Here is a 14,809-nt window from a genome sequence, read left to right as displayed (position 1 = left end):
TATACCTACAATATTGATTGTGTCTTGTTCATTTATTTGTAAAACATCCTTTATGCATGAGGCTTTTAAAACAGATATGTCAGCTTGTGAGTCGACTAAAAACGTATTAATTTGATGTGAAACATTACAGTTTATACTTATAAAATCAGAAAAATGTAAATTAAAACTGTAAATAGATTTAGTATTATTTTCATTAAAACAATTTAAATTTCCTCCTCCCTCAACTCGTCCTGCTGAGGGACTTCGGAGTTTAAAGTCCTAATGGATGCATTCTGTGCCTGATTTGACCTATTGTTATACCTTCCTCTATTATTGTTATAATTATTCGTAGGCGTATAGTTTCTCTGACTGTTATTGTTGTTATTATTTGATCTATTATTATAATTGTTGGCAGGTTCATAGTTCCTCTGACCATTGTAGTTGTTATTGTTGAATCTATTGTTATAGTTGTTGCGTCTGGTAAATCTATTCATTGGCGGTTGGTTACGGTGACTGAAATTATACCTATTTCCGTTATAGCGCATTGACAAAACCTGGCTGTGGTTTTCAGTATTAGAATCTTCTATAATCAATTTCGCCACTACATCTTTAGGTTCTTTGAAAGTAGTTGATGCCAATATTGCTTTAACCATGTCTGACTTTGCATTAGCTCTACAAACACTGATTGTTTGGTCTATTGCCATTTCATGTGCCTTTTCCCTTGTTATTCCTTCTATCACGAGTGAACGTTCTAAGGCATCTGCCAAATCTTCAACGTTTTTTGCGAAATCTGTATAATTGTTTTGTTTAATATTTAATGCTGCAATTCTACCAGCTACTACTATGGAACTATCGGGTTTTATTCTATTTTTTAGTATATCTTTAATCTGATCGGTGCTAATTATCTGATTTGGTAAAACTTCCCTAGCCTTGCCATCCAATTTAGATTTTATGAATGAAATGAGACATGTGTTTAAGTTTGGAGCTGTAATTTCCTCAATTAAGTTAATTTTGTCTATAAAAGAATTTAATGTAAGTGGGTTTCCATTGTAATTTTCACGTATAATGCTTGAGCACATTGAGATAAATTTAGTTTTTTCTTCTATTGAAGCCATATCAAAGTTATTTATATTGTCAGTAGTCTCAATTGATAAATAATTTTCCTGTTGTCCCTTAATTTCAGATTCAGAATTGCTATCACTTATGTCTGTTTCAGACATGGATTCTGTTAAAACTTCTTTTTGTATTATTTGAAATAAATCCACACCAATTGGAATTTTGATTTTACAATTTAAATAATAATTCTCTGCAATTTATTATTTTATCATATATATCTTGTTGCAAACTTTCCGATATGTTATTAATGTAAGGACTTGTATAATTTAAAATGTTATTATATGATGTAATAAGTAAATTTATATATTCTTGTTTTTTTGTTTCTTTACTTGAAATTGGCCGATTTTGTAAAATTCTTTTTTTAATTCTGTTAAAATTTGATATTAATTCTTTAAAAGTATCTAATTCAAATTCATTGGTAGACATTGATTTCAAATATTTTTCTTCTTCTTTCTTTTTTTTGTTTTTTTAATAAAAAAAAATATTTGTTTAAAATATATATTTTCTTTTTTTTTTAATTTGTTTTATTACAGAAATATTATTTTTAAGTGAAAAAAATTTTTTTTTAAAGTATTAAAGTTAAATATTTTGAATATAGTACAAATTATTGAGTTAAGTTTAATTATTAGGTAACAAAAATTTAATAGTGAATATATTGTATGTAGAAAGTAATTTTATTAATTTAAATTTTTTTTGTATTTAATAATGAAAATAATTTTAGTTAATGTAGAAATTTAAATAATATTAAAAGTATTTTAGTTTTAACATACATTTACTTATATAATAAATATATAATTAAATATATATATATTTTTTTTTTTTTATTTCAAATTCAATCTTAAATATATTTAAATTATTTTTCCTTAATTTTCTATTTTTTATAAGTAGATCAAACTTATATTAACATTTTTTTTTCTTTTGTTTTTAGTTATTTCATTTAATTTGTATATTTATTATATGTTTATGCATGTTTATTCCCATATTAAAAATAATAATGTATAATTATAGTTAAAATTAAATTTGTTATTTGTATAAATCTTGTATTGTTAAAAAAAGAATATAATTCACTTATGTTAATAATCCAATCACCAATGCTGCGTGACAAATTTTGGGCGTCAATGTTGTTGGTATTCATACATACTTGACTCTTCTGCTGTTGTTGACTATTATAATTGTTTGTCTGTTGTTTTGTACTCTTACATTTAATTATTGTTGTTGTTAATTTATTGTCTATCGGATCTTTTTTATTCTGCTCATTGTTGTTAAATACTCGTTAAGTTTTTTATTTCTTCTTCTTTTGTTCATTTTTATTTTATTTTTTTTTTTAATTTTTCGTTCTTTATTCTTTCGCTCCTTTTTCACATTGTTTTGTATGTTGTTGCACTTGTTCCTTTTTTTTGTTTCATTTAGTTTCTTTATATATTTTTTTGTTTCTTGATTCGTTATTTTTATTTCTTTAAAATTTTTCCGTTATTTTGACTTTTTCGTTACTTTTCATTTACAACATGTCTGGAATGTTCTTTACGTTCTGTTCTTTTCAGAGTATATTTAGAATTAAAACGGTTTTTTTTTCACTTTTTTTCGTTGCTCCCTTTATTCTTTCCCCTGTTGAATTCCTTTGAACAAAGTTGTCGAACAACAGTTACTTTGAAATGCATATTAAGTATATAATAATTATTTGTTCAGCATATTAAAAAACAGTTAGGCTTTTAAGGGTCAAATACACTTTTATCCTATTTTTTTTTTAAAAAAAAGAATTAAATTCAATCATGTTGGTAGTTTTTGGTTTTTTTTTTTTTTCAAAAACTTTCTTTAAATTCGCACTAATACGTTTTGTTCACAAGGTTTTTATTTTTTTTTTATTTTATTAAACACTTTTATTTAATTTAGTATGGTGGAGGCAGGATCGCCATGTGGTGGATGATGACAACTGGAGCATGAACTTCGACTCTTTTAATTAAAAAGACTTGTTGTTTGTCTTAAGGTTGCATCTCAACTGCCCTTTATTTATTGATTCATACTTCTTATATATAATTAGATTGTTTGTTTCGTTAATAAATATAAAGAATAATAATATAAAGAAAAAGGAGATGACAATAATAAGTAGAGTTGCCAATTATAAGTGAAGTTGACAATTGTAAGTGAAGTTGACAATTGTAGGTAAAATATTCTATTACATATTAAATGAGTGGGATTAACCTTATGAGTAAATACTTAAATGATAAATGAATATTACTATGGTTAGTGATGCATTGCATTACACTACAGTATTTCCTATAGAAAATATTGTGCACGGCAGTATTTCCTATAGAAAATATTGTGTACGACATTATTTCCTATAGAAAATATTGTGTACGGCAGTATTTCCTATAGAAAATATTGTGTACGACAGTACTTCCTATAGAAAATATTGTGTACGACAGTATTTCCTATAGAAAATATTGTGTACTACAGTATTTCCTATAGAAAATATTGTGTACTACAGTATTTCCTATAGAAAATATTGTGTACTACAGTATTTCCTATAGAAAATATTGTGTACTACAGTATTTCCTATAGAAAATATTGTGTACTACAGTATTTCCTATAGAAAATATTGTGTACTACAGTATTTCCTATAGAAAATATTGTGTACTACAGTATTTCCTATAGAAAATATTGTGTATTACAGTATTTCCTATAGAAAATATTGTGTACTACAGTATTTCCTATAGAAAATATTGTGTACTACAGTATTTCCTATACAAAATATTGTGTACTACAGTATTTTCTATAGAAAATATTGTGCACTACAGTATTTCCTATAGAAAATATTGTGTACTACAGTATTTCCTATAGAAAATATTGTGTACTACAGTATTTCCTATAGAAAATATTGTGTACTACAGTATTTCCTATAGAAAATATTGTGTACTACAGTATTTCCTATAGAAAATATTGTGTACTACAGTATTTCCTATAGAAAATATTGTGTACTACAGTATTTCCTATAGAAAATATTGTGTATTACAGTATTTCCTATAGAAAATATTCTGTACTACAGTATTTCCTATAGAAAATATTCTGGACTACAGTATTTCCTATAGAAAATATTCTGTACTGCAGTATTTCCTATATAAAATATTGTGTACTACAGTATTTCCTATAGAAAATATTCTGTACTGCAGTATTTCTTATATAAAATATTGTGTACTACAGTATTTCCTATAGAAAATATTGTGTACTACAGTATTTCCTATAGAAAATATTCTGTACTACAGTATTTCCTATAGAAAATATTGTGTACTACAGTATTTCCTATAGAAAATATTGTGTACTACAGTATTGCCTATAGAAAATATTGTGTACTATAGTATTTCCTATAGAAAATATTGTGTACTATAGTATTTCCTATAGAAAATATTTTGTACTATAGTATTTCCTATAGAATATATTGTGTACTATAGTATTTCCTGTAGAAAATTTTGTGTACTACAGTATTTCCTATAGAAAATATTGTGTACTACAGTATTTCCTATAGAAAATATTGTGTACTACAGTATTTCCTATAGAAAATATTGTGTACTACAGTATTTCCTATAGAAAATATTGTGTACTACAGTATTTCCTATAGAAAATATTGTGTATTACAGTATTTCCTATAGAAAATATTGTGTACTACAGTATTTCCTATAGAAAATATTGTGTACTACAGTATTTCCTATACAAAATATTGTGTACTACAGTATTTTCTATAGAAAATATTGTGCACTACAGTATTTCCTATAGAAAATATTGTGTACTACAGTATTTCCTATAGAAAATATTGTGTACTACAGTATTTCCTATAGAAAATATTGTGTACTACAGTATTTCCTATAGAAAATATTGTGTACTACAGTATTTCCTATAGAAAATATTGTGTACTACAGTATTTCCTATAGAAAATATTGTGTACTACAGTATTTCCTATAGAAAATATTGTGTACTACAGTATTTCCTATAGAAAATATTGTGTATTACAGTATTTCCTATAGAAAATATTCTGTACTACAGTATTTCCTATAGAAAATATTCTGGACTACAGTATTTCCTATAGAAAATATTCTGTACTGCAGTATTTCCTATATAAAATATTGTGTACTACAGTATTTCCTATAGAAAATATTCTGTACTGCAGTATTTCTTATATAAAATATTGTGTACTACAGTATTTCCTATAGAAAATATTGTGTACTATAGTATTTCCTATAGAAAATATTGTGTACTACAGTATTTCCTATAGAAAATATTGTGTACTACAGCATTTCCTATAGAAAATATTGTGTACTATAGTATTTCCTATAGAAAATATTGTGTACTACAGTATTTCCTATAGAAAATATTGTGTACTACAGTATTTCCTATAGAAAATATTGTGTACTACAGTATTTCCTATAGAAAATATTGTGTACTACAGTATTTCCTATAGAAAATATTGTGTACTACAGTATTTCCTATAGAAAATATTGTGTACTACAGTATTTCCTATAGAAAATATTCTGTACTACAGTATTTCCTATAGAAAATATTCTGTACTACAGTATTTCCTATAGAAAATATTCTGTACTACAGTATTTCCTATAGAAAATATTCTGTTCTACAGTATTTCCTATAGAAAATATTCTGTACTACAGTATTTCCTATAGAAAATATTGTGTACTACAGTATTGCCTATAGAAAATATTGTGTACTATAGTATTTCCTATAGAAAATATTGTGTACTATAGTATTTCCTATAGAAAATATTTTGTACTATAGTATTTCCTATAGAAAATATTGTGTACTATAGTATTTCCTGTAGAAAATTTTGTGTACTACAGTATTTCCTATAGAAAATATTGTGTACTACAGTATTTCCTATAGAAAATATTGTGTACTACAGTATTTCCTATAGAAAATATTGTGTACTACAGTATTTCCTATAGAAAATATTGTGTACTACAGTATTTCCTATAGAAAATATTGTGTACTACAGTATTTCCTATAAAAAATATTGTGTACTACAGTATTTCCTATAGAAAATATTGTGTACTACAGTATTTCCTATAGAAAATATTGTGTATTATAGTATTTCCTATAGAAAATTTTGTGTACTACAGTATTTCCTATAGAAAATATTGTGTACTACAGTATTGCCTATAGAAATTATTGTGTACTACAGTATTTCCTATAGAAAATATTCTGTACTACAGTATTTCCTATAGAAAATATTGTGTACTACAGTATTTCCTATAGAAAATATTGTGTACTACAGTATTTCCTATAGAAAATATTGTGTACTACAGTATTTCCTATAGAAAATATTCTGTACTACAGTATTTCCTATAGAAAATATTCTGTACTACAGTATTTCCTATAGAAAATATTCTGTACTACAGTATTTCCTATAGAAAATATTCTGTACTACAGAGTTTCCTATAGAAAATATTCTGGACTACAGTATTTCCTATAGAAAATATTCTGTACTGCAGTATTTCCTATATAAAATATTGTGTACTACAGTATTTCCTATAGAAAATTTCGTGTACTACAGTATTTCCTATAGAAAATATTGTGTACTACAGTATTGCCTATAGAAAATATTGTGTACTACAGTATTGCCTATAGAAAATATTGTGTACTACAGTATTTCCTATAGAAAATATTGTGTACTACAGTATTTCCTATAGAAAATATTGTGTACTACAGTATTTCCTATAGAAAATATTGTGTACTACAGTATTTCCTATAGAAAATATTGTGTACTACAGTATTTCCTATAGAAAATATTGTGTACTACAGTATTTCCTATAGAAAATATTGTGTACTACAGTATTTCCTATAGAAAATATTGTGTACTATAGTATTTCCTATAGAAAATATTGTGTACTATAGTATTTCCTATAGAAAATATTGTGTACTATAGTATTTCCTATAGTATTCCTATAGAAAATATTGTGTACTACAGTATTTCCTATAGAAAATATTGTGTACTACAGTATTTCCTATAGAAAATATTGTGTATTACAGTATTTCCTATAGAAAATATTCTGTACTACAGTATTTCCTATAGAAAATATTCTGTACTACAGTATTTCCTATAGAAAATATTCTGTACTACAGTACTTCCTATAGAAAATATTCTGTACTGCAGTATTTCCTATAGAAAATATTGTGTACTACAGTATTTCCTATAGAAAATATTGTGTACTACAGTATTGCCTATAGAAAATATTGTGTACTATAGTATTTCCTATAGAAAATATTGTGTACTATAGTATTTCCTATAGAAAATATTTTGTACTATAGTATTTCCTATAGAAAATATTGTGTACTATAGTATTTCCTGTAGAAAATTTTGTGTACTACAGTATTTCCTATAGAAAATATTGTGTACGACAGTATTTCCTATAGAAAATATTGTGTACTACAGTATTTCCTATAGAAAATATTGTGTACTACAGTATTTCCTATAGAAAATATTGTGTACTACAGTATTTCCTATAGAAAATATTGTGTACTACAGTATTTCCTATAAAAAATATTGTGTACTACAGTATTTCCTATAGAAAATATTGTGTACTACAGTATTTCCTATAGAAAATATTGTGTACTACAGTATTTCCTATAGAAAATATTGTGTACTACAGTATTTCCCATAGAAAATATTGTGTATTATAGTATTTCCTATAGAAAATTTTGTGTACTACAGTATTTCCTATAGAAAATATTGTGTACTACAGTATTGCCTATAGAAATTATTGTGTACTACAGTATTTCCTATAGAAAATATTCTGTACTACAGTATTTCCTATAGAAAATATTCTGTACTACAGTATTTCCTATAGAAAATATTGTGTACTACAGTATTTCCTATAGAAAATATTGTGTACTACAGTATTTCCTATAGAAAATATTGTGTACTACAGTATTTCCTATAGAAAATATTGTGTACTACAGTATTTCCTATAGAAAATATTCTGTACTACTGTATTTCCTATAGAAAATATTGTGTACTACAGTATTTCCTATAGAAAATATAGTGTACTACAGTATTTCCTATAGAAAATATTGTGTACTACAGTATTTCCTATAGAAAATATTGTGTACTACAGTATTTCCTATAGAAAATATTGTGTACTACAGTATTTCCTATAGAAAATATTGTGTACTACAGTATTTCCTATAGAAAATATTGTGTACTACAGTATTTCCTATAGAAAATATTGTGTACTACAGTATTTCCTATAGAAAATATTGTGTACTACAGTATTTCCTATAGAAAATATTGTGTACTACAGTATTTCCTATAGAAAATATTGTGTACTACAGTATTTCCTATAGAAAATATTGTGTACGACAGTATTTCCTATAGAAAATATTGTGTACGACATTATTTCCTATAGAAAATATTGTGTACGACAGTACTTCCTATAGAAAATATTGTGTACGACAGTATTTCCTATAGAAAATATTGTGTACGACAGTATTTCCTATAGAAAATATTGTGTACGACAGTATTTCCTATAGAAAATATTGTGTACGACAGTATTTCCTATAGAAAATATTGTGTACGACAGTATTTCCTATAGAAAATATTGTGTACGACAGTATTTCCTATAGAAAATATTGTGTACGACAGTATTTCCTATAGAAAATATTGTGTACGACAGTATTTCCTATAGAAAATATTGTGTACGACAGTATTTCCTATAGAAAATATTGTGTACTACAGTATTTCCTATAGAAAATATTGTGTACTACAGTATTTCCTATAGAAAATATTGTGTACTACAGTATTTCCTATAGAAAATATTGTGTACTACAGTATTTCCTATAGAAAATATTGTGTACTACAGTATTTCCTATAGAAAATATTGTGTACTACAGTATTTCCTATAGAAAATATTGTATATTACAGTATTTCCTATAGAAAATATTGTGTACTACAGTATTTCCTATAGAAAATATTGTGTACTACAGTATTTCCTATACAAAATATTGTGTACTACAGTATTTTCTATAGAAAATATTGTGCACTACAGTATTTCCTATAGAAAATATTGTGTACTACAGTATTTCCTATAGAAAATATTGTGCACTACAGTATTTCCTATAGAAAATATTGTGTACTACAGTATTTCCTATAGAAAATATTGTGTACTACAGTATTTCCTATAGAAAATATTGTGTATTACAGTATTTCCTATAGAAAATATTCTGTACTACAGTATTTCCTATAGAAAATATTCTGGACTACAGTATTTCCTATAGAAAATATTCTGTACTGCAGTATTTCCTATATAAAATATTGTGTACTACAGTATTTCCTATAGAAAATATTCTGTAATGCAGTATTTCTTATATAAAATATTGTGTACTACAGTATTTCCTATAGAAAATATTGTGTACTATAGTATTTCCTATAGAAAATATTGTGTACTACAGTATTTCCTATAGAAAATATTGTGTACTACAGTATTTCCTATAGAAAATATTGTGTACTACAGTATTTCCTATAGAAAATATTGTGTACTACAGTATTTCCTATAGAAAATATTGTGTACTACAGTATTTCCTATAGAAAATATTGTGTACTACAGTATTTCCTATAGAAAATATAGTGTACTACAGTATTTCCTATAGAAAATATTGTGTACTACAGTATTTCCTATAGAAAATATTGTGTACTACAGTATTTCCTATAGAAAATATTGTGTACTACAGTATTTCCTATAGAAAATATTGTGTACTACAGTATTTCTTATAGAAAATAATGTGTACTACAGTATTTCCTATAGAAAATATTGTTTACTACAGTATTTCCTATAGAAATTAATGTGTACTACAGTATTTCCTATAGAAAATATTGTGTACTACAGTATTTCCTATTGAAAATATTGTGTACTACAGTATTTTTCTATAGAAAATATTGTGTACTACAGTATTTCCTATAGAAAATATTGTGTACTACAGTATTTCCTATAGAAAATATTGTGTACTACAGTATTTCCTATAGAAAATATTGTGTACTACAGTATTTCCTATAGAAAATATTGTGTACTACAGTATTTCCTATAGAAAATATTGTGTACTACAGTATTTCCTATAGAAAATATTGTGTACTACAGTATTTCCTATAGAAAATAATGTGTACTACAGTATTTCCTATAGAAAATATTGTGTACTACAGTATTTCCTATAGAAAATATTGTGTACTACAGTATTTCCTATAGAAAATATTGTGTACTACAGCATTTCCTATAGAAAATATTGTGTACTATAGTATTTCCTATAGAAAATATTGTGTACTACAGTATTTCCTATAGAAAATATTGTGTACTACAGTATTTCCTATAGAAAATATTGTGTACTACAGTATTTCCTATAGAAAATATTGTGTACTACAGTATTTCCTATAGAAAATATTGTGTACTACAGTATTTCCTATAGAAAATATTGTGTACTACAGTATTTCCTATAGAAAATATTGTGTACTACAGTATTTCCTATAGAAAATATTCTGTACTACAGTATTTCCTATAGAAAATATTCTGTACTACAGTATTTCCTATAGAAAATATTCTGTACTACAGTATTTCCTATAGAAAATATTCTGTACTACAGTATTTCCTATAGAAAATATTCTGTACTACAGTATTTCCTATAGACAATATTGTGTACTACAGTATTTCCTATAGAAAATATTGTGTACTACAGTATTGCCTATAGAAAATATTGTGTACTATAGTATTTCCTATAGAAAATATTGTGTACTATAGTATTTCCTATAGAAAATATTTTGTACTATAGTATTTCCTATAGAAAATATTGTGTACTATAGTATTTCCTGTAGAAAATTTTGTGTACTACAGTATTTCCTATAGAAAATATTGTGTACTACAGTATTTCCTATAGAAAATATTGTGTACTACAGTATTTCCTATAGAAAATATTGTGTACTACAGTATTTCCTATAGAAAATATTGTGTACTACAGTATTTCCTATAGAAAATATTGTGTACTACAGTATTTCCTATAGAAAATATTGTGTACTACAGTATTTCCTATAGAAAATATTGTGTATTATAGTATTTCCTATAGAAAATTTTGTGTACCACAGTATTTCCTATAGAAAATATTGTGTACTACAGTATTGCCTATAGAAATTATTGTGTACTACAGTATTTCCTATAGAAAATAGTCTGTACTACAGTATTTCCTATAGAAAATATTGTGTACTACAGTATTTCCTATAGAAAATATTGTGTACTACAGTATTTCCTATAGAAAATATTCTGTACTACAGTATTTCCTATAGAAAATATTCTGTACTACAGTATTTCCTATAGAAAATATTCTGTACTACAGTATTTCCTATAGAAAATATTCTGTACTACAGAGTTTCCTATAGAAAATATTCTGTACTACAGAGTTTCCTATAGAAAATATTCTGGACTACAGTATTTCCTATAGAAAATATTCTGTACTGCAGTATTTCCTATATAAAATATTGTGTACTACAGTATTTCCTATAGAAAATATTCTGTACTGCAGTATTTCCTATATAAAATATTGTGTACTATAGTATTTCCTATAGAAAATATTGTGTACTACAGTATTTCCTATAGAAAATATTGTGTACTACAGTATTTCCTATAGAAAATATTGTGTACTACAGTATTTCCTATAGAAAATATTGTGTACTACAGTATTTCCTATAGAAAATATTCTGTACTACTGTATTTCCTATAGAAAATATTGTGTACTACAGTATTTCCTATAGAAAATATTGTGTACTACAGTATTTCTATAGAAAATATTGTGTACTACAGTATTTCCTATAGAAAATATTGTGTACTACAGTATTTCCTATAGAAAATATTGTGTACTACAGTATTTCCTATAGAAAATAATGTGTACTACAGTATTTCCTATAGAAAATATAGTGTACTACAGTATTTCCTATAGAAAATATTTTGTACTACAGTATTTCCTATAGAAAATATTGTGTACTACAGTATTTCCTATAGAAAATATTGTGTACTACAGTATTTCCTATAGAAAATATTGTGTACTACAGTATTTCCTATAGAAAATATTGTGTACTACAGTATTTCCTATAGAAAATATTGTGTACTACAGTATTTCCTATAGAAAATATTGTGTACTACAGTATTTCCTATAGAAAATATTGTGTACTACAGTATTTCCTATACAAAATATTGTGTACTACAGTATTTTCTATACAAAATATTGTGTACTACAGTATTTTCTATAGAAAATATTGTGCACTACAGTATTTCCTATAGAAAATATTGTGTACTACAGTATTTCCTATAGAAAATATTGTGTACTACAGTATTTCCTATAGAAAATATTGTGTACTACAGTATTTCCTATAGAAAATATTGTGTACTACAGTATTTAATATAGAAAATATTGTGTACTACAGTATTTCCTATAGAAAATATTGTGTACTACAGTATTTCCTATAGAAAATATTGTGTACTACAGTATTTCCTATAGAAAATATTGTGTATTACAGTATTTCCTATAGAAAATATTCTGTACTACAGTATTTCCTATAGAAAATATTCTGTACTACAGTATTTCCTATAGAAAATATTCTGTACTGCAGTATTTCCTATATAAAATATTGTGTACTACAGTATTTCCTATAGAAAATATTCTGTACTGCAGTATTTCCTATATAAAATATTGTGTACTACAGTATTTCCTATAGAAAATATTGTGTACTACAGTATTTCCTATAGAAAATATTGTGTACTACAGTATTTCCTATAGAAAATATTGTGTATTATAGTATTTCCTATAGAAAATTTTGTGTACCACAGTATTTCCTATAGAAAATATTGTGTACTACAGTATTGCCTATAGAAATTATTGTGTACTACAGTATTTCCTATAGAAAATAGTCTGTACTACAGTATTTCCTATAGAAAATATTGTGTACTACAGTATTTCCTATAGAAAATATTGTGTACTACAGTATTTCCTATAGAAAATATTCTGTACTACAGTATTTCCTATAGAAAATATTCTGTACTACAGTATTTCCTATAGAAAATATTCTGTACTACAGTATTTCCTATAGAAAATATTCTGTACTACAGAGTTTCCTATAGAAAATATTCTGTACTACAGAGTTTCCTATAGAAAATATTCTGGACTACAGTATTTCCTATAGAAAATATTCTGTACTGCAGTATTTCCTATATAAAATATTGTGTACTACAGTATTTCCTATAGAAAATATTCTGTACTGCAGTATTTCCTATATAAAATATTGTGTACTATAGTATTTCCTATAGAAAATATTGTGTACTACAGTATTTCCTATAGAAAATATTGTGTACTACAGTATTTCCTATAGAAAATATTGTGTACTACAGTATTTCCTATAGAAAATATTGTGTACTACAGTATTTCCTATAGAAAATATTCTGTACTACTGTATTTCCTATAGAAAATATTGTGTACTACAGTATTTCCTATAGAAAATATTGTGTACTACAGTATTTCTATAGAAAATATTGTGTACTACAGTATTTCCTATAGAAAATATTGTGTACTACAGTATTTCCTATAGAAAATATTGTGTACTACAGTATTTCCTATAGAAAATAATGTGTACTACAGTATTTCCTATAGAAAATATAGTGTACTACAGTATTTCCTATAGAAAATATTTTGTACTACAGTATTTCCTATAGAAAATATTGTGTACTACAGTATTTCCTATAGAAAATATTGTGTACTACAGTATTTCCTATAGAAAATATTGTGTACTACAGTATTTCCTATAGAAAATATTGTGTACTACAGTATTTCCTATAGAAAATATTGTGTACTACAGTATTTCCTATAGAAAATATTGTGTACTACAGTATTTCCTATAGAAAATATTGTGTACTACAGTATTTCCTATACAAAATATTGTGTACTACAGTATTTTCTATACAAAATATTGTGTACTACAGTATTTTCTATAGAAAATATTGTGCACTACAGTATTTCCTATAGAAAATATTGTGTACTACAGTATTTCCTATAGAAAATATTGTGTACTACAGTATTTCCTATAGAAAATATTGTGTACTACAGTATTTCCTATAGAAAATATTGTGTACTACAGTATTTAATATAGAAAATATTGTGTACTACAGTATTTCCTATAGAAAATATTGTGTACTACAGTATTTCCTATAGAAAATATTGTGTACTACAGTATTTCCTATAGAAAATATTGTGTACTACAGTATTTCCTATAGAAAATATTGTGTATTACAGTATTTCCTATAGAAAATATTCTGTACTACAGTATTTCCTATAGAAAATATTCTGTACTACAGTATTTCCTATAGAAAATATTCTGTACTGCAGTATTTCCTATATAAAATATTGTGTACTACAGTATTTCCTATAGAAAATATTCTGTACTGCAGTATTTCCTATATAAAATATTGTGTACTACAGTATTTCCTATAGAAAATATTGTGTACTATAGTATTTCCTATAGAAAATATTGTGTACTACAGTATTTCCTATAGAAAATATTGTGTACTACAGTATTTCCTATAGAAAATATTGTGTACTACAGTATTTCCTATAGAAAATATTGTGTACTACAGTATTTCCTATAGAAAATATTGTGTACTACAGTATTTCCTATAGAAAATATTGTGTACTA

General features: G+C 25.5%; 1 protein-coding gene across 1 annotated transcript; it reads right to left on the bottom strand.

Moving 5' to 3' along the window:
* Positions 1-203: 203 nt before the first annotated feature.
* On the bottom strand, positions 204-1,199 carry LOC135963020 (myb-like protein P). Its single transcript, XM_065514804.1, has one exon. The coding sequence runs from the start codon at positions 1,197-1,199 to the stop codon at positions 204-206; it is 996 nt and encodes a 331-aa protein (XP_065370876.1).
* Positions 1,200-14,809: the final 13,610 nt, after the last annotated feature.

Source organism: Calliphora vicina, unplaced genomic scaffold (genome assembly GCF_958450345.1).
Source record: "Calliphora vicina unplaced genomic scaffold, idCalVici1.1 scaffold_15, whole genome shotgun sequence".
NCBI lineage: Eukaryota > Metazoa > Arthropoda > Insecta > Diptera > Calliphoridae > Calliphora > Calliphora vicina.
The sequence above is the reverse complement of the archived record's forward strand: the minus strand, read 5'-3'. Positions and strand labels throughout refer to the sequence as shown.

Coding starts and splice junctions, on each gene's coding strand:
- LOC135963020 (XM_065514804.1), bottom strand. CDS start 1,199: ATGTCTGAAACAGACATAAGTGATAGCAATTCTGAATCTGAAATTAAG.